Here is a 21,388-nt window from a genome sequence, read left to right on the forward strand (position 1 = left end):
ATCTAGTCACCGAGCAACTTCAAAAGATGTTCCCATCCAGTGCAGAGTGACCTAATTTATAGAGCCTGTTGGGCAACTTTTGGGTAGGTGTGTGTTTGGAAATCAAGACGCAACTTGCATACATAACACCAAGACCCACAGACAGAGACACACTTAGTCAGGAAGCTGTTATTTTGCCTGCCTGCCTACCAGGCTATTTGTAGAGAATGCAATTTTCATTTGCATGGCCTGCCAAACATGCTAATCAGGCTTTTCCAGGAAGCTGCAGCCCCAGCGTACCTGGAAGATAGCAGAATAGGGAAGATTAATTTGGATTTGAAATTCAGAGAGGGAACAGATATTCTATCCATCTATTGTGTGTGTATGTGTATTTGTACATGCACCATCAAGTTGTCTTGACTCCTGGCGACTATATGGAGAAAGCCATACACTGCCTTCCTCCTGTAGCTAACTCCAAATCACCTTATTAAGCAGGGTTTCTCAACATTGGCAACCTGTAGTTTTATGGACTTCAACTACTACAATTCCCCAGCCAGCCAGGGGAGATTCCAGGAGTTGAAGTCTATATATCTTCAAGCTGTTGAAAGACAGGGTTGAGCCCTACAGACTCTTTATTTTTACTCTAGTACCTTTAAAAGTAAGCGCTATAATTGTCTCTCTATCTATATTAAGAGCTAAAATCCTTCAAGCTTTGTACTAAGACGCTAAACAGCTAAGAGCTCTACAGAGTCTTGGAGCTCTTTTAGAATAAATTCTTAACCTGGAAAGTTGCCTTGAACTCACTTTGAAATGCCAGTGCTACTTAACAGCAAGACCTTCACCAAAAATATCAAAACGATAGCCTTGACATAGACAGTTACATAAAGTCAAGCCAAGACTTTTGCTTTTTTAAAAATGGCATAAAAGAATCTCTTCCATTTATTCTTCCCTTAGCATTTTACAAGCCATTTTGGGAAGGCTATGTTTTCTCAGTTAACATTGTAGAAAGGTCAGCTTCCAGGTCTTGGTTTACAGGTATTAAAATTCCCATACAGAAGTGGTATTTAGCCAGTTCTGACCAGTTCTGGGGAACCGGTAGCGGAAATTTTGAGTAGTTTGGAGAACCGGGAAATAACACTTCTGACTGGCCCCGCCCCCATCTATTCTCTGCCTCCCAAGTCCCGGCTGGTTGGCTGGCTCTTCTTTTGTTGCCCTGCACAGGAGAACGGAGCTGGAAAGCAGGTTAGTGGGGTGGGGAGGTAATGGGGATTTTTCAATATCCTCCTGCCACACCTACCAAGCCATGCCCACCAAGCCACACCACGCCCACCAAGCCACCCCCACAGAACCAGTTGTAAAAAGTTTTTGAATCCCATTGTCTCCTACCTGTGATGAATAGGGCTGATGGGGACCAGTGGTGGTATTCTACTGGTTCAGCCTGGTTCTGCTGAGCCAGTAGCATCAATGAACAGCGGATACGGAACCAGTTCTCTCTGATACTCTGCTGTTGGGCCCGCCCGCCTGCCCGGGCTCCCATATTAACCTTTATTCCCTGTTTTTGAAGCGCAGCCGCTTTGTGTGGCACAGCAGATTGCTGCATGTCAGCTGCTGAAGCGACAAGGAGAGTGCAGGATTGCAGGAGGAGAGCCAGAAAGCCACTGCACCTATGCAAGGTGTGTGTTTGGAGCGTGCGCATGCACAAAGTGCGTGCGCCCACAAAGCTACACCCACCTAACCAGTGGTAAAAATGGTTGAAACGCACCACTGATGAGGACTGAGTGCAATCCAACATCTGAGGATTTAAAGTTTGGAATTACTGATTTAAATCAGCAGTCCCCAACCTTTTTGGGTCCATAGACAGGCAGCTGGGGTGGGGAAGGGGAGGGGAGGGTTTTGCACACGCAACTCAATCCTGCACATGTGCAAATAAAGCTTCACGCGCTTGCCCACCGTTTGCGGTGGCTGGTTCCCAACAGGCCACGGCGTGGAACCCCTGATTTAAATCATAGGATTGGTCTACCTTAGAAGTTGTATCAAGGATTGCAACATGGACTACCTTAAACACCTGTAAGTCATCGGAATATGACTTCCATCTCCACGTTATCACAAATACGCACATCGTTGAAAAGATATAATTTCACCCTACAGGGAGTCCTTGTTTAGTATCACAATTGGCAATTGGCAACTTGGTTGTTAAATAAAGCACATTAAACTGCATTCAACTGCGTGTAACATTGTTTTGTAAATATTTATCTGTGCTAGATTTTAGAGCTTTAAATGTCATTAAAAATCTTGCATCATTGTTGCATCACATGCTTTGGCACCATTTACTTACATTTCTTCCCTAGAAGGCGTTTTCCTGTGGTAATTGCAGTCCTATTATCAAGCTGAGGTAAAAATTCTCGTATTTCAGGTTTTCTGGCTTGGTGTCAAGCATATTTCTGAAGTAAGTAAATCTAGCCTGAAAGGAACTGAACAGCATGTTATTAAAATGGAGTTTTCTCCCTTTTTCTTCTATCTGAATCTTCTCTTTAACCATTATTCTTTACACATCTTCACTTTTTCATTTTTTTTCTTATTATATACATGTATATATGTATATATTGTAAACCACTGGTATCACAAATACAGATCTTATGAGAGCAAACACATTAAAGGACTTCCTTCTGGTTAAATTAGAGTTGTCATGCTGTGGGATTAAAAAGCTGTTAGAAATTCATGCTCATGTTTTTTTCAGACATTTTCATTATTTGCAACTCAGCAGAACGTGGGAAGGAAAATCCATAGAAGGACTGTGGCTCTGTACCTCCCCATCAACACAAGGTGGGAGCTAAGGCAGTGAGAAGGTGAGATGAGTGGGCTGCATCACCTGTCTATCATTATATGTAGGGAGGTGGGACCTTTGAAGCAGTGGTCACCAACCAGTGGGCTGGGGACCACTGGTGGTCTGCGAGAAAATTTTGGTAGTCCGCAGAGAAATGTCACCCCCCCCCGCAAGCAATTAATCCAGGCTACATGGGAACACAAGGCTGTGCCACCCACATGGCCCGCAGGAACACAAGGCTTGTGTCACTTGCATTGCGAACAACACGAGGTAGTGAGGGAAAAGGGTGGAGGGGGGGAACTTGCCCCACTCGCTCCACGTGTCTCACCTGGCCACCAGGCTGCTTCTTTCTGCTTCTTTCTTCTTCTGCTTTTGGCTGCACACAAGGAAAGCAGCAAAAGTCTTTCTTTCTCTCCCCCAAACTCTGCTAGGAATGAATCTTTGGGACTCTGCAAGGCATCCTGCTCCGAGAGGCTATGCCAGTGTTACAAGTCTGATAAAGACTCATTTCTGGCAGAGTTTGGGGAAGAGAAAGAAAGACTTCTGCTGTTTCTGCTGCTTCCCTTGCATGAAGCCAAAAGTCTCTCTCTGTCTCTGTCTCTGTCTCTGTCTCTGTCTCTCTCTCTCTCTCTCTCTCTCTCTGTCCCTGCAATCTCTAATAAAGAATGATTGATTTGTAGAAAAACGGGATGAGAAATTTTCCTGCAGACTTTTTTGGGGGAATTTTCCCAGGGTCTCTCCTTCTTTCTGCAGAGACCCTGGGAAAACGTCAGCAAGTCACAGTGAATCAAAATTCATATTAGAGGTCCGGGGATTTAAAATTATGAGTTTGGCGGTCTCTGAGGTCCAAAAGGTTGTCAACCCCTGCTCTAGAGGCCCATCTGCATCCTGGCAGATCTTCAGGAGAAATTTTCCATCTCCAAATCCCGCAACGATCTTGAGGATAGCAAGACAGCAGTCCACGTATCAATTTATAGGAAAGCCATCACAGGTAGTTCTTGACTTATGGCCACAACGGAGCCAGAAATTTCTGTGGCTAAGCGAGACAGTTGCTAAGTGAGTTTTGCCCCATTTTACAACCGTTCTTGCAACAGTTGTTAAGTGAATCGTTGCAGTTGTTAAGTAACATGACTGCTAAATGAATTTGGCTTCCCCACTGACTTTGTTTGTCAGAAGGTTGTAAAACGCAATCCACATGATATACAGCAAGGCTCATAAGTATGAACCAGTTGCTAAGCGTCTGAACGCTGATCATGTTCTGTACAGACATTTGCATACTCGAAATCTGGCAGCCCGGATTGGCTAAAGCGCACGGCCACCGGATTGGCTGAGTGCGCGGAACTGATTGGTCGTTAGGAATCGGCCGCGATTGGCTGAGCCGATCGCGGGCGATTCAAAACGACCCGATTGGCCGCAGCACTCGGCAGAAAATGCTTTTAAGCCGCGCTTCTCTCCCATTCTCCCCACTTGTGTTTTACCCCGAATAAAGAGCTGAACCAAGTCACTGCCTCGCGTCCTTTGTTCGTATGAGATATACGACACTGGCGACGAGGATGGGATTTTAAAACAAGTCCCACACCGCACGTGGCTCACAAAACCGCAATCGGCAACATGGCCAGCGGCAACGTGCCACCCGCTCCCTTCAACCAAGCTACGGAGGACTGGGAATCGTACATAGACAGATTCCTCATGTTCTTGGAGAGTAGCAACCTCAAGGACGCGAACGGGCAGAGAAAACGAGCCGTCTTCCTCACGCACTGCGGGCCCGCAGTGTTTAAAATGGCAAAAGCCCTCGCCAAACCTCTCGACGTGAAAGCCATGGACTGGGCCGATCTCGAACCGTTGCTGAGAAGCCACTACGCGCCTGCCGTGCCCACCCTCATCCGCCGGCACGAGTTCTACCGCCGCGACCAGAAGCAAGGCGAGAGTGTCAGCAACTTTGTGGCTGACCTCAGGGACCTCGGGGGACTGTGCGGCTTCACCGATCTCGATGAAGCCTTGCGGGACCGCGTCGTCCTCGGCCTCAGGGACCCCGTCCTACAGAGTCGGATTATGGCAAAGGGCGACATCTCCCTCGCCGATGCCCTTGCCGAAGCCACCGCAGCAGAGGCGACCCGGAAATCAGCGGCCCAATTGCGGCAGGCCAGCACCGCGGAGCGGCCCGCCATGGCCGAGACGACTGCGACCCCCGAGAATCGGGCCAAAATCAACCACCGAGCGGCCGCATCCACGCACCACGGCGACCTCGAATCCCCCTCCGACTCGGAAGACGACGAGGAAGACATCCACCGGCTGCAGACGGGGCGCGACCGGCGCGAACCACGGAACCGAAAATCAAAGTTCTAGTGCGCTGGCTGCGGCGGCGAGCACCCGCGGTCAGAATGCCGGTTCTTCGATGCAATATGCCGGCATTGCGACAAGCGGGGCCACATCGCCAAGGTCTGCCGTTTCAGACGAAACCACAGCCCCCGCCACCGAGACGGCAGCCCACGGAGACGCGACAACACCAGGGGCGACAACACCCCCCCGAGGAACCGCGACCGGGACAGCGAGAGCCGTTGGAGCCGGGAAGCAAGGAGCTGCCGTTTCAGCGAAAACCGCCAGCGCGAGGAAACGCACCAGACGATCATCGTCGGCCATTCCTCCAACTGGGATGGCCGGAAGGTCCACGTGGAGGTCGCCATCGAAGACCGCCCATGCAAGATGGAAGTGGACTCAGGGTCCTACCTATCCATGGTCGCGTGGCGGGAAATTAAGCGGCTAGTACCCTCCATGAAGCGGCACGAGCTGGAGAGCCAGAAGCTCATCCTCAAGGACTACCAGGGGAATCGCATCCCCGTGGTAGGGACCGGGCACTTCAAGGTCACATTTAAAGGGCGCACCGAAATACTCCCCCTGACCATCGTCGAACGAGACCGCCCCAGCCTCCTGGGACTCCAATGGTTCGCGCCGCTGGGAATAGAAGTGACCGGCACCAACCACGTCGCCGAGGCAGACTGGGAGGAGCAGCTTGTGCGCGACTTCCAAGAGGTCTTCGACGGCAACCTAGGCAAGTACCGGGGGCCCCCAATATCGTTCAGCCTGGACCCCACCATTGCCCCCATCCACCTCAAACCCCGGCGAGTGCCCTTTGCCCTCCGCCCCAAAATCGATGAGCAATTAAATAAGCTCATCGAGCAGGGAGTTCTCGAGCCAACGGACCATGCCCGGTGGGAGACCCTATAGTCACCCGATAAAACCAGATGGGTCGGTGAGAATCTGCGGGGACTATAAGGCCACCCTGAACCGCGCGCTCCAACAAAGCGCCTACCCGTCCCAGTAGTGCAGCACCTCCTACACTCACTGGGGGGGGCAGGGTTTTCGCCAAACTCGACCTGGCCCAAGCCTATCAGCAACTGCCGGTCGACGAGGCAACCGCAGAAGCGCAGACCATAGTCACACACCGAGGGCATTCCGCTGCAAGAGACTCCAGTTCGAGTCAGCGTAGCCCCAGGGGTGTTTCAAAGCCTAATGGAGAGGCTCCTCCGGGGCATAAGAGGGTAGTACCCTATTTTGACGACGTGCTGGTAGCGCGGCCGACCAGAAACAATTGGAAGGCCACCTAAGGGAGGTACTGCAAAGATTCCAAAGTGCAGGGCTAAAAGTTAAGAGGGAGAAATGCCAACTGCGCACGGCACGGGTTGAATTCCTGGGATATCTCCTAGATCAGCACGGAATCCACCCCACTGAGGACAAAATCAAAGCCGTCAAGGAAGCCCCAAGATCCAGTAACAAAACTGAGTTACAAGCGTTCCTGGGGTTGATTAATTTCTACAATGTTTTCCTGCCCCAAAAGGCAACCGTGGTGGAACCGTTGCATAGGCTGCTCGACAAGGCAGCCACCTGGACGTGGGGAAGACAAGAAGAGGACGCGTTCAACAAAACCAAGGACCTTCTCACATCGGACTCTGTCCTCATCCAGTACAGCGAGACACTCCCCATCACGGTAACATGCGATGCATCACCCTTCGGCGTAGGAGCCGTCCTCAGCCACACCCTCGCCGACGGAAAAGAAGCCCCCATCGCCTTTTTCTCGAGGACCCTTTCAAAACCCGAAAGAAACTACAGCCAATTGGACAAAGAGGCTCTAGCAATCGTCGCAGCCGTAAAGAAATTCCACGAATACCTTTACGGCAGGACTTTCGCCATAATCACGGACCACAAGCCGCTGCTGGGAATACTGGCGGGAGACCGGGCCACCCCAATCATCCTCTCCCCAAGGATGACAAGGTGGTCCGAATTTCTCACCGCCTACAATTACCGGCTAATCCACCGCCCCGGTAAGTCAATCCCGCACGCGGATGCCCTCAGCTGCACACCATTGCCAACCCTGGACGCTGACCCGGCACCCACCACATCGACCCTGAGCATCGAGACGTTACCCAACCTACCCCTGACCGCGTCAGACATTGCCCTAGCAACCAATAAAGACAAATGTCTGGCGCAGGTCCTAAGATGGGTGAGAAAAGGGTGGCCGGAAAAGGACGTGGACAACGAGTTCAAAGCTTACCGGAGCCGACAAACAGAGCTATCAACGCAAAAAGGCTGCCTACTGTGGGGGGACAGAGTCATAGTTCCAGAAAAACTGCAAAAAAAAGTCCTGAGCATGCTGCACGAAGGGCACCCTGGCATCGTTAGAACAAAAGCCCTGGCCAGAAGTCACGCCTGGTGGCCAGGGATGGACAAGGAAATCGAAGCCTGGGTAGCCTCCTGCAAGCAGTGCCAGGAATCAAGACCAAACCCCCCCGCCGCCCCGATCCTAGAATGGGAAACCCCAGGGGGCCATGGTCCCGGATCCACGTAGATTTCGGGACCAACCAGAGGACACACCTTCCTGGTAACCGTAGACGCTTACTCCAATTGGCTGGAGGTAAGCAACATGAAGACAACAACCACAGACGCCGTCATCAGAGAACTCAGTAAGCTTTTTGCAACCCACGGCCTTCCCGATGTCATCGTGTTGGACAACGGGCCCCAATTCACCGCGCTGCCCTTCGAGAAATTCCTGGCAGAACGAGGGATCCGGCACGCATTAACGGCACCGGCGCACCCGGCGGCGAACGGAAGGGCGGAGAAAATGGTCCAATTCACGAAGAAGACCATTCAAAAAATCGAAACCGGGGACATACAAGACAAAATAAACCGGATGCTGCTAATACAGCACATAACCCCGAGCACTACAACGAACAGGAGCCCAGCGGAGCTACTAATGGGGAGGAAACTGCGATCACCGCTTGACCGCCTGCACCCCACATACAACCCAGAGAAACCCCCTGACTCCACCAGCAAACGCAGAACATTCGCACCAGGAGACAGGGTCTACGCAAAAAACCTTACCGGGGACCCCCTCTGGATACCGGCAACGATCACCCAAGCAACAGGCCCACACTCGTACCGCCTTCAAACTACCGACGGACGAGCATGGAAACACCACATCGACCAACTGAGATCAAGAACCACCGCGGGAAATACAACCGACACGCAAACACCAGACACTGAAAGGAACCGGCAAAACACCAACCAAGAGGGGAGGGAAGGCCCTGAAGAACAAAAAGAACAAACCCACCCAAAAAGAAACCAGCAGTACTCACCACCTGAAGAACCGGAGAGCGACCCACTCGAAGCCTCACCTGGAAGGAGCAGCCGAGCCAGCTCAACCGGCCCCGGAAGCCCGAGCGGGAGCAGCCAAGCCAGCTCAACCAGCCCGGAAAAGCTGAGCGGGAGCAGCGAAGCCAGCAGCTCGACCAACCCGGGGAGACCAGGAGGGAGCCGCGGCGAGAGGCCTGACTCACCCTTCCAGGCGGTTCCATCAACGAGGCGGAGAGCGACAGGAGTCCCACCCGAACCGGCCGACAGCCAGGAGACAACTGACCAGCGCAAGTCCAGTCGGAAAATACGGAGCCCCGCCTACTTACGGGACTACGTCACGTAGGACCAAACCAAGAGGGGAGGGGTGTTCTGTACAGACATTTGCATACTCGAAATCTGGCAGCCCGGATTGGCTAAAGCGCACGGCCACCGGATTGGCTGAGTGCGCGGAACTGATTGGTCGTTAGGAATCGGCCGCGATTGGCTGAGCCGATCGCGGGCGATTCAAAACGACCCGATTGGCCGCAGCACTCGGCAGAAAATGCTTTTAAGCCGCGCTTCTCCCCCACTCTCCCCACTTGTGTTTTACCCCGAATAAAGAGCTGAACCAAGTCACTGCCTCGCGTCCTTTGTTCGTATGAGATATACGACAGATCACATGATTAAGGGGATGCTGCAAAGGTTGTAACTGTGGAAAAACGGCCATGTGACTGAGCGGGCGTGGCTTTTTTTCATTTTTGCAGGGCCCCCCCCCATCCTTTTTGGGACCTTCCTGGACTCAGAGGAGCCTCGGGGGGGGGGCGGGGCTTTTTACTTCCAGAAGGTTCCTCTGGGGCTCAGGAAGAAAAAATACAGAGCATGGGAGGGGCATGCAGCACCCCTCTACGCTCCATTTTGGGACCTTCCTGGCCTCAAAAGAGCCTCTGGGGGGACGTTTTTGCTCCCAGAAGGCTTCTTTGGGGTTCAGGAAGGCAAAAAATGGGGAGGGATGAGCCCCTCCCCCCATTTTTTGCCTTCCTGGGCCTCACTCAGCAAGGAGAATCCTGGCACAGCTGATCGTATGAACAGCTGATTGTCGGGAGGGGAAAAAAGAAAGAAATACCTCAAGGACGAGCATCAGGCAGGCGGGCTGAGCAAGCATCGGGGGGGGCGGGGCAAGCAAGCCAGCAGCGACTGGGCGACTGGGTCGGGGGCGTGGCCAGCCAGAACTTACTACCGGTTCAGCAACCCACACCAAATCCTTGCTACCGGTTTGCCCGATCTGGTGTGAACAGGCTGAATACCACCACTGGTGAGGTGGCTCAGGGAGGGGAAAAAACAGGCCTCCTGAAAGTTCAGGAAGGCCAGAAACGAGCCAGTTTCCGGTCTCCAGAGGGTCTCCGGAGCCTGAGGAGGGCAAAAATGCCCACCACCAACATGGTGCAGGAGGCTGATTAGGCCATGCCCACCATACCCCAAACCACCCAACAAACGGGCAGAGGACACTTTGCTAAAATTTTTGAAGCCCACCCCTGGTCATAAGTCACTTTTTCAGTGCCATTGTAACATTGAACGACCACTAAATAAATTGTAACAATCAAACTGGTGAGGCTAAAGTAGTTCAGCTTTCTGCTCTTCCTGAGCAATTTTTCTGAGATCTTCATGGTTTTCCTGAGAAACAAAAAACCAACGACTCATGAGTCATATACATAGTTTGTATAAGCCAATGTGATTTGATTCATCCATTGCACTAATGAAACAAATGTTGAATAAAATAATCCAAGAATCAAGTGACAGGTTGGATTTGAATAAATAGCTTAACAGAATAACAGAGTTGGAAAGGATTTCCTAGGTCATCTAGTCCAACCCCCTCCATAAGCAGGAAACCCTATAAGTGCCTATTCAGTCTTTTCTTAAAATCCTCCAGTGATGGAGCACCCACAACTTCTGAAGCCAAGCTGTGCTGCTGGTTAATTGTTCTCTCTGTCAAGAAATTTCTCCATAGTTCTAGGTTGCTTCTCTCCTTGATTAATTTCCATCCATTAGTTTCCAACCATTCAGTAAACCAAGCTTAACTCAAGCTACAAAGCTTAACTTGGTTTACTGAAGTAATCCATTTTCTGTGTACACACAGTACCCACTGAATTTTTCTCATGTGGTTGTGATGGTCGTAAGTTCAATGACTGGTTGTTAGTCCACTTTTCAGCACTGTTTTAACTTTAAATTGTCAGTGAACGAAATCAGGTGAGACACCGTGCTCCATCCTGTAAGATAACAATGTTTAATACAGGTAATTCCACTACTCAGCAAGGTGAACCCGATTTTATTACTTAGCAAGGTGAACTTTTTGTCCCAGTTGTTAAGTGAATCATCCCAGTTGTTAAGTGAATCCATTGACTTGCTTGTTGGAAACCACTTGCAAGGTCACAAATGAAAATAATGACCCCAGGACTCCGCATTTGTCAGAGATACATGATGGTTGCCAAGCTTCTGAGTTTTGATCATGTGACTATGGGAATATTGCAACCATTGTAAATGTGAGGATTGGTCATGGGTCACTTTTTTTAGTGCCATTGTAACTTTGAAGAGTTGCCAGATGAATGACTCCAGGGTGCCTTTCCAAAAGACAACTGGACTTTCTTGGTTCTTTTATTTCAAAACATTTCGCTTCTCATCCAAGAAGCTTCTTCAATTTTCTTTTTGGATGGAGAAGTAACATGTTTTCAGAGAAAAAACTATCCAAGTAACCTTTGGGACAACCATGACCTTGGATGATTGAGAATTCACTTGTTAAATGAATAGTTGTTTACCTGTAGAAAGGACCTGGAATGGACTTGCTGTGCGTAGAGACAATTGGAGCGTAGAGACAATTGGAGACCTTCAGGTCCTATGTCATGTTGCAATGTTCCAATTTTTTCATATTTATTTGTGCAACCAACTCTTCAATATGACTTGCTGCAGAGCAATCATCAATTGCACTTTAAAACAATTAAGGAAAGGAAATTCATAATTTGGGGAAGCTAGCATGGAAACAGGTCCAACTTTTCTCACATAATTTTGTCACTTAGAATATGGCTTGCAATGGTCTTTTGATTAATATAACCAGTTCCTATTGTCATGCAATGCAGTTTAGCCCTGAAAAAAAGAAATAGGTTTTAGGAGATCGAAAACAGCAGTGCTGTTTTCCAGTGCTGTCTTTTAAACGTCACGTTGTCTTTTATCTGGATCAGGACTTTTTCAACTGCAGTATTTAGAAATAAGTGTAGATAAATATCTCTTAGCATATTCATGTTACTAAGTTGCATGCTATTTGTTTTGATATATTGCAGTTGTGATCTGCTTAGATGGAGTTTTCATCTTCCAATTCCCTTTTCTCACAGGAAAGAGGAGAAGAATATATTCATACTCCTTTGACACTGTCTATAGCTAGATATTGTTATTTCACTCTTCTTTTCTTGCAAAGATGATTACTTTGGCTCATCTTAGTTTATTTTAAATGGTATATAATAGCTCCACAATGCCAGATCCCTATAGAAGTGCTCATAGTATTGAGAATCCTCCTTAAGTATAAGGCTGTCATAACAGGTATGGGAACTGACAGGCTGTAACTGTTCCATTTAAACTCACGTGGTATTTATTCTGTGGGAAAAGAAGGAGAAAGGGGATCAACGCATTAGCAAAATATATTTGGACCCTGAACTATATTCTGTCCATGTTGTGATCAAACCCCAGTCCACCCTACTAGGACTGATGATGTTATCGAGTTTGATAATGAAATGCCTGCAAGAAAACAACAAAGACCCCACCGTTCAACCCTGAGCTACTAATATTCTGTTCTATCGATTTTGAGTACAACAACAACAGTAACAGCTTGCTTTCAAAAGTTGTAGGTGCTTCTTCACTGGATGTTTTGAAGAACGGACAAGACAGCTCCCTGTCTGAAATAGTATAGTATGCTTGAGCAAGGGGTTGGACTAGAAGTACTAATACTAAAGCATACTAATAGTATGCTAATACTAATAGTATGCTTGAGCAAGGGGTTGGACTAGAAGATCTCCAAGGTCCCTTCCGGCTCTATTCTGATTATTATTATTAAATATAGAATTTTATCAGAGGTTTCTTTTCTGAACTTCTGGGGCTTTTTGCCTGGGAATTCAAAGAAATGCATAGGAAAGTTCCGGAAGCCCAATAAATTTTGCAAGCTTTCTTTCACATGATAGCAAATAGTCTCCCTGACCAAAGATTACATATTTGGGTGGTGCAGTGATCCACATTCAACAGCAAAAAGTGATTCAGAACATACATAAAACACCTGTTGACAACTGCTTCAAGAAATGGCATCTTTTCTTGGGATCCAGCACAATCCCGGGGGGGGGGGGATCATTTGATTTAGTCGTTCATTACATTTTGATCATTCGATCCATAAACACAAAACAGTATATATTCCAAATTATTTTATGCCTTCAAGTCTGGATCACCGCATTCCTTCTATCTGCAAAATTAGAGGCCTACAGAAGCAGTTGTTGACATACAACTAGAAGAAGCAAAGAGAATCCTAATGTACTCAGGGAATTTTTCCAATTATGTGAAATGGAAAAGGAGGTGGCTTGGGAACAGGATAAGTCTTTTAAATGCACATCATGGTTAATAAGATCAGTCAGATAGCAAAAGCATACCATTAGTCAGCACTACCAATTTGAATTATAACACATATGAATGTATGGATGATTTCTCCAAGTAAGTCCCTTCTGATAAGTCAAAACATGATTCTGTGTGACAAAAGTGTTCCTTCTGCTTCATATGGACAGGAAAAGTGATCCATAACAGATTTCTGTGATAGGTGCAAATTTAATTAACTAATTAATAATAAATATATAAAAATAGGTGCAAGTTAAAAATAGATGAAGATCTGACAGTCATGGATATTCAGTCAATTATACAATAGACAAGATATGAATTGAATAGAATCCTTTATTGGCCAAGTGTGATTGGACACCCAAGGAATTTGTCTTGGTGCATATGTTGGTGCATTGGCAAGATATGTTAGGTGGCATAATAATATTGAAGACAGGAGTTCTTATAATGCTGAACTGATTTTCAGTCAGGTTTCAAAAGGGACAATATCAAAGATCTTTGTTTCTATCTTAGATTTGGGGTAACTAGGGGAGGTAGCTTTTAAAAAGTCAAAGAATCCCATCAGTCAATTTTCTCCTGAACCTTCTCCTTTTCTTTGAAATAAGTTTTTTTTTTAAATTTCAGCCTCTGTTAGCTCTGAGTTTTCCTTGAAGAGCTGCATTAGCTAACGCTGTTCTTCTCAGCTGTTCCTATCTCTAAAAATCCACACAGGTTTGTTTTCCCAGACAAGTCTGGGAATTAATTTGGTTCTGCAACCCAACAGGACAGACACAGACTTCAGAGTGTAATTAGGACTGCAGAAAAAACAATTGCTACCAACCTGCCTTCAATCGAGGACCTGTATACTGCACAAGAAAAAAGAGGGCTGTGAAAATATTTACAGACCCCTCACATCCCGGACATAATCTGTTTCAATTCCTTCCCTCAAAACAATGCTACAGAGCATTGCACACCAGAACAACTAGACACAAGAACAGTTTTTCCCCAAAAGCCATCACTCTGCTAAACAAATAATTCCCTCAACCTGTTCAACTATTACAAAGTCTGCAGTAGTATTACTGTTAAATCTTGTCATCACTCCTTATCACCCATCCCCTCCCACTTGTGACTGTATGACTGTAACTTTGTCACTTGTATACTTACGATTTATATTGACTGTTTCCTAGTATGATTGATTGCTTATTGTACCCTATGACTATCATTAAGTGTTGTACCTTATGATTCTTGACTCCTGACAAATGTATCTTTTCCTTTATGTATACGGAGAGTATTTACACCAAGACAAATTCCTTATGTGTCCAATCACACTTGGCCAATAAAGTATTCTATACTATTAACAGAAGAAAAGGACCATAGGTATGAGAGGACCATAAGCAGAACACAGGAAACTTAGTGGTCTATTATTTCAACTTCAACAGTTTATTTATTGGGACTAATTGGTGTTTTAAAGATAATAAAATAGACATTAGGAAGAAATATTATTAAGAGCACTGTAATATGTGAGCGCTCACAAGGTGAGTTAGATGTTATAGCCTTATGAGAAGCGGGAGTTATTCTTCTCTGGAAAACACTCCCTTCATTTTATTATAACATATTCAGAAGATTAACTACTGAACTTGGGAACAAGTTTTCCCAGTCTAAACTAGAAGAGTTTGTGCTAATCAGTTGTGAATCTGTAGCAGAACCAAGCCTGATCTTTTTCAGCTTAAAAATAATCTGGATTTTCGAGGAGGCTGGGAAGAAAACTTTAGAATAATTTAATACATCTTGAAATAGACGCAACAAAAAGTGGAAAGACCAAACTGAGAAAAAAGATACAGTTCACCTGGGAAGTAATAATAAAGAACCCATGAAGAGTAAAGACCTAGGAGAAGGTGTCTTTGATATACAGCAGCAAAATGTAAGTTCTACATTCCTATTCAAGAGTACAAGCAATATGAGAAAAACATGGATTCAATTTAACAATACATTTTTCATAATTTTGTCAAATACTTGATTCCCAGCTGCATCAAAATCTCTTCCTTGAATATCTTGGATGAATAGTAGAATACATATGTGAGCCATATTATTATCTTGAATAAGCGAAGGTGCATAGCCCCTGATTTAGGCTGTATGTGGCTTTTTTAGGTATTTGATTCCCTTCCAATTGTGCTGAAAACATTTGTTTATTTATTTTTACTTATTTAGGAACTTACATAGCTATCTGTCTTACATAAGGTAATACTAAGCAGCTGCCACAGTATTAAATTTAAAAAAAGTCAAACCCACGACAGCATTACATATCCCAAACACAGTATCGCAACATCACATAGTTGCTTCATACTTTTATATTTGCTAAGCTATCCTAGCCCAGATCCAACACGTCTTCTCAGCCCACCAAAAAGCTAATAGTTTGTAATACACAAATCATTTCCTACTACTTGAAAAGGCAACACATAAAGCTGAAATAAGTGCCTCAAGATAACCAAATCAGTAAAGAAAAACCACTCAGAAATAAACCAATTCCTTTCCCAAACTAGAGAACAAATGGAAAATTCGAGTAGCACATGCTTGAATGGTGGCTTTGTCCCCTACAGCAACTCATCCAATTCTAAGTACAGCCCTAGTCACCCTTGAAACATTATAATATTTCTTCCTTGGAGATTTAAATTTTGTAGCCAGAGTTATCTTTCTTACAAATTTGTTAAAGATAAATTCCTGCTAACTACAGCGTTCTATTTTCTCTTTAAAAATACTCTTTCCCTTTTACCTCTGTTCTTCTGCACAGATAAATAGTTTGTGACACCACACCAAGTTTCAATGCTTGAATGGGTGACATGGTAAGTTGAAAGCACTATATGTGCTCTGTGTGGATCCCCACCATGAAAGGCTAGGTAGAGGACCAGGTGTGTCATTCATCTTCCAATGTTCAGCAGGCCAACCCACAACACTAAGATAGAATTTCACATCAGGGAGATGAACATAAAATCAACCAGTGAATCATTGATCAGATATGCTATTATCCATGGTCTGACTTCAACTTTCATGTGTTGTGCTTGTAGTCACTGACATTTAAGATACTTGTTTAAGGAATAAGGGAGTCAGTGTGATATTTGTGGTTAAGGTTTTGGGTGAAAATTTGGGTTTGAACTCCTTTTCAGATGTGGAAGCTCACATGGAAAATTTGGGGGCATTCTTTCTCAGCCCATCTTTCCTTACACTGTTGTTGTTGTACAGATAAAATGAAGAGAGATCCTCTTGACTTCAGCATTCGGAGGGAAAGTACAAAAATTAGTAATAAAATGGATAAATGGAAGCATAAGGTCCCTGCATATGCATAAAAGGCCAACTATATGTTTTTCTGTCACATATGTCCTTGGGGTATTTTAACTGAAGTGCTATATATAGCCAGAAAAATGCTCCTTCCTTCCTCCCTCCCTCCCTCCCTCCCTCCCTTCCTTCTTCCAAATCCCACTCCAAAGAATGTTTTTTCTGCTTTTTAAAAACATGTTTAATTTTGGTTTTATAACACATTTACAAAACATCTTGCAAAGTTAAAAAGATCTCACAAGGCAATGATGTTGAGTTTCTTCTATCTTTTCTGGATCCAGTTCAGACTCCTTTGTACATACTGTATAGTCCTCTTGTATCACTCACTGACTTTGGAAACAGAATTTAAACTGGATGGAAATCGAAAATGGAAAGTATATGCAGTTATATGCATATTGCAGTGAAAATGAGTATGTAGATTTGAATGCCATTTAATTTTCCTCCTGTGTCTGCTGGTGCAAATATCTGGAATACAAAAATATGGGAACTGTCTGGAGGCAAATCAAATTCAACAGGATATTGAAGAAGGTAATATTTCTTGCAAATGAACTAGACAGAGCAATAACAATTGAATTCTTCAACCAACCTAACACCAACCTTATTGCTTGCAACTGAAGTGAATACATTTCAGCCAGCTTATGTTATGGTCTAAAAAAGCTATGTTTATTTGCAGACTGGATGTACCAATATAAAAGTTTCCCAATATAAAAATTGTCCTTTCAAAGCTAGACTCCTCCCTCTGAACTTGCAAAGAGGTAGCGTGACCAAGCTCCTGGGATGATGACCAAAAATATTTTGGTGATATTATTTGAAAAAGTTGTGCCATCCAATAGGTTGAAATATTATTACATTCATATACATGCCTGTTGTATTAGACATTAATAATCAGTACCAGTACAAAATACCTTCCTTGCCAGTTGGGGGTGGGGAACCATTTAACCCGAAAAGATTTTGAAATCTATGAATTTCCCCAAGGATCAACTGATAGAGGTGATTATTATGGCTAGTCTTTTTAACATTTGTATTTTATCGGGTTCTACTAATCTGGATGAAATAACAATATATATTGCTAGTCCATGTATGATATCCCATGTGCTAAATAAATAAACAAATAAGGACAGTGTAATGAACCACATGGTATGCTATGGTCCAGGAAGAGTTGGACATGACTGAGCGATGGAACTCAACAATGATAAATTGTGGCTTGGGTATTTTGGCTTGGGTAGTTTTTGTGGGACTTGTTGCATATTGAACTTCTGTTGAAGGCTAATACTAGGAAATGCAGCAACATCCTTAATAATATAGTTTTCTAATGGACTTGATAAAATATTTCCTCAAATCTGAGATCTTCTAGACATTTACTACATGTGGGATAAACTGGACCTGAAAGAGGCAAAAGGTTCTGAATAGGGGCTGTTGCATCAAATTTTCTCTTTTTAAAGGATAATTTAATTATGTAAGATTAAAGGATTTGTCCGTTCTAAGAGTCTTATAAATATTCAAATTTACTAACTCTCAAATCTGATTTTTTTAATGTATGCACCCATAAGTTAAAATTATAAATGGATTTAGCAGAATTGGGACCACAGCCAATTAACTTGTAATTTCTTGAAGATAACTATTATAAAATACTCTACAAAGCAACCATATGCTTCTGTGTCAAATGTATCCACTATTATAACACTTAACAATATGTCTTGATGTTACATAAATTTGACTTCTTGAGTCCTAAGCAATTCCAAACAGGATAGATACCCATGTTGAGCACTCTGACAGGATTTTCTTTATTCAGCAATTAACCAGGTCTTTACCCTTCAAAATATAAGGAGACTGAGCTATATATGAATTGTAATAAAGCATTTTAATGTTTAATGCTATCTCAGCCCTTCCATACAACTGGCGTTATGTTAGAAAACATCCATTCATTCCTATCTAGAAGTTGTGAGACATGAATCTGGTTTATTTCTGTTTGGGAGTTTGGTTTGTCATTTTAAATAGTGCACTTCTGAAAGGGAAAAGTGGGCAGAAATAACTTTAGACAGGAACACTATTTGATCTAATTAATATTAAACAATATATTGCTTCTGAAAATGAGGCACTGGAGGGGCTGATAATATATATGTGCAGAAAAACAAAGGCTGCACACAAAACTTCATTTAGAAATTGATGGAATCTGGTGAGTCTTATAACTCTTCATTAACTTCCTGAAGCCATGTGATTCCTTGTGAAAAGTGTCATAAATTCATGAGAGCATGCAAGGTGATTTCCTGAATTGTTTTAAACTGACTTAATCCCATGTGATCCTGTGAAGGAATTCTGCTGACCTCTGAAATACTACAGTAGATAGCCCTCAAGTCTGATAACCATGGTCAGAGATAATCCATAATTCCCATCTGAAGCCAGTTAAGCCAATAACTATCACATCTTGAAACCAAAAAACCCAGGATTAATTTTGCATCCTTTTTCAGTTTGGTCTGATTCTTCTGTCAATTAAATTATACTCAGTCTTCAAGCTCTAGGATAATAGGAAAAGAAAAAGAAAACCAATTAAAATATATGAAATACAAGTAGTGAGCTATCAGAATATTCTGAAACTGTGTTGGATAATTCACCATGTACAAGGTTTAGCAAAACCTTTTCCACCTAGATTATCTTGTTTCCAAAATAATATTTTTTTATAATTAACACCTTTTATAGACATGCTGTAAAAATCATTAAACAAGAAAATAGCTTTCCAGATGGAGCTACACATCCCTCCCACGCATTCAAAATTAGTATTTCTCCCTTCATTAATGTATAAAATATGTTTTTTTTTGTTAAAGTGTCTCCACAAAAGGTCTAATTATGTATAAACCATTAATAAGTGGGTGTACTACAGCTGCGTCACCTTTAGCTTTTGGATGACACACTAGGGATTGCATGCAAAAAACATGGGCAGAACCAAGACCAAGAAGTTTGGTATAATTTTAACTTAACAATTATAAACATATAATTAAAAGAATTTTTCCTCTTAAATTTAACCATTTTTTTTCTTACCTACACATTTACAATGTAATGGTGACTTCTGGAGTAACAGGAGAGAGAGAAGAGAATAGAACAAGAGGAGGAGAGTTAACTTTGTTTTACACCTAATTGGAAGAGCTACGAGCTGCTTCATTCAATTGCTGTTTTGGGAAATGCATGACCAATCAGAATAGATCAATAAAGTAAAAGTGATAAAGAAGTAGAATTACTTGAATTATGATCCTTCAGATGGCTGTTCTTATTCTAATCACCTCACAGATCAATAATTGCAATGTGCTACAGTGGGGTCTGTCCTTAAAAATCGCTTGGAAACCATAGCTGGTCTAGAATGTGATGGCATGGACAGTAAATGAGATGTCACAGTATGGGCATGTGACATCACTGTTCCGTGGACTTCACTGGTGGCCATCTGGCTTCCGGATGCAAATCAAGGTGCTTGTTCCTAATTAAAGCCCTTTATGGGATAAGCTCTACCCATCCTTTGTGATTCAGCAGAAAGGGTACCCTGTTAAATCACCTCACTGGAACTTCGGAGGTGTGCCTTCTCTGTGGCAGGACCTGCCTGTCAGACATTATCACCACAAAGCTTGATAAGGTTGTCACCCTGATGATCTTCTAAACGTCTTCCCTGGAAAGGTACGTGAGCCATTCTACAGTTTTTATCATCAATTCATTTTACTGCTGTGACTTCTTATTGGGAAGTTCAAGTTCTGAAGTTCTAACTTTGCTCATTCTTACCTTTCCAACTAAATTTTAAAAAATGGATTGCGTGCGAGAGCAGAAATAAAAGCTGCTATTTTATTGCCTGCAGAATATATTACAGGTAGCTTTCAATTTGTGAGCACTATTGATTGATTGGTAAAACGTATTGGCCGCCCATCCTACCATAGAGCAGGGCTGTCAAACTCCTGGCCTGTAGGCCAGATGTGTCCCATGCCGGCCACGCCCACACCCAGTTTAGCGAAGGGGAAAAAAGTCCTGATAAGTCACGTGATGCTGCCATGACAATGCAAGTTTGACACTCCTGCCATAGGGTAACTCTGGGCGGCTTAGTCATAAAAAGGTAGCTATACATATACATTAAAACATAAATCAGATAAAACCAAACATTAAAATCTAAGGACACATGAGGAGGGCAGGGGTGGAATGCAGGGAGATGTGATCTGTTGCTTCTTGATCAACCATGTCCACAATTGAGCACAAAATTTCTGTTCTTAAGCAAGACATCTGTTAAGTGAGTTTTGCCTTTTCATGCCAGTTGTTAAGTGAATCACTGCAGTTGTCAAGTTGGTAACAAGGTTGTTAAGTGAATCTCCCTTCCCCAATGATTTTGCTTCTCAAAAGGTTGCAAACAGAAAATTGTCTGTGTTGAGTACTTTATACTTTGCTGCAAGTTATAGTTTGCATTGCCAATACAGAAAAAACAGTAGTAATGTATCTAGAATGACTGGAAGATCTTATGGGCTGCAGTAAGAGAAATGGGATTAACAGCATAGATCTGCTGTTGAAATACTCTCAATATTCTTTGCTACAGAGGAGATATTTGAATGCTGTTCTTGACATACGACCTCAATTGGGACTAGAATTTTGATTGTAAGTAGTTGCGGTCGTAAGTCGAGGCACCCATGTGACTGAACCTGATTTTTTAAAATTGTTTTTATAGTGGTCGTAATGTGAATCACACAGTTGTAAGTCTGAATTATGCAGGTCTTAAGCAAATCCATTTTCCAATATGGGTGGGTTTTTTTGGCAGATATGGGCAAAAAAAGTCATACCTCATGGTTGACTGCAGGATGCTGCAAACAGCTGTAAATGCCAGCCAGTTGCCAAGGGCCCCAAAGTGGTCATGTTTTACAAATGGCTGGAAGCCCTTTACGAGCTGAAAGCACCGTTTCCAAGGCCGTGTAACTGTGAACCATCATTAAACAACTGATTGTAAGCCAAGGGCTATCTTTATCAGTTGTGTTTTGTAATGAATACTGCAGTTCCATAGCTAGTTTATTATGTTGC

General features: G+C 44.0%; 1 protein-coding gene across 1 annotated transcript; it reads right to left on the reverse strand.

Moving 5' to 3' along the window:
- Positions 1-2,310: 2,310 nt before the first annotated feature.
- On the reverse strand, positions 2,311-17,325 carry POGLUT3 (protein O-glucosyltransferase 3; the record flags this gene model as incomplete). Its single annotated transcript, XM_087937879.1, is given in 12 exon segments — positions 2,311-2,354; positions 2,357-2,420; positions 4,754-4,840; positions 6,516-6,579; positions 9,978-10,081; positions 11,914-11,989; positions 11,991-12,049; positions 13,584-13,794; positions 14,871-14,923; positions 15,781-15,883; positions 15,885-16,006; positions 17,260-17,325. Coding segments are annotated over 12 exon segments (1,053 nt in total), but the record flags the coding sequence as incomplete, so codon positions are not given.
- Positions 17,326-21,388: the final 4,063 nt, after the last annotated feature.

The sequence above is a fragment of the Pseudonaja textilis genome, chromosome 7 (assembly GCF_049901715.1).
Source record: "Pseudonaja textilis isolate UNSWEBS1 chromosome 7, rPseTex1.2, whole genome shotgun sequence".
Lineage (NCBI taxonomy): Eukaryota > Metazoa > Chordata > Lepidosauria > Squamata > Elapidae > Pseudonaja > Pseudonaja textilis.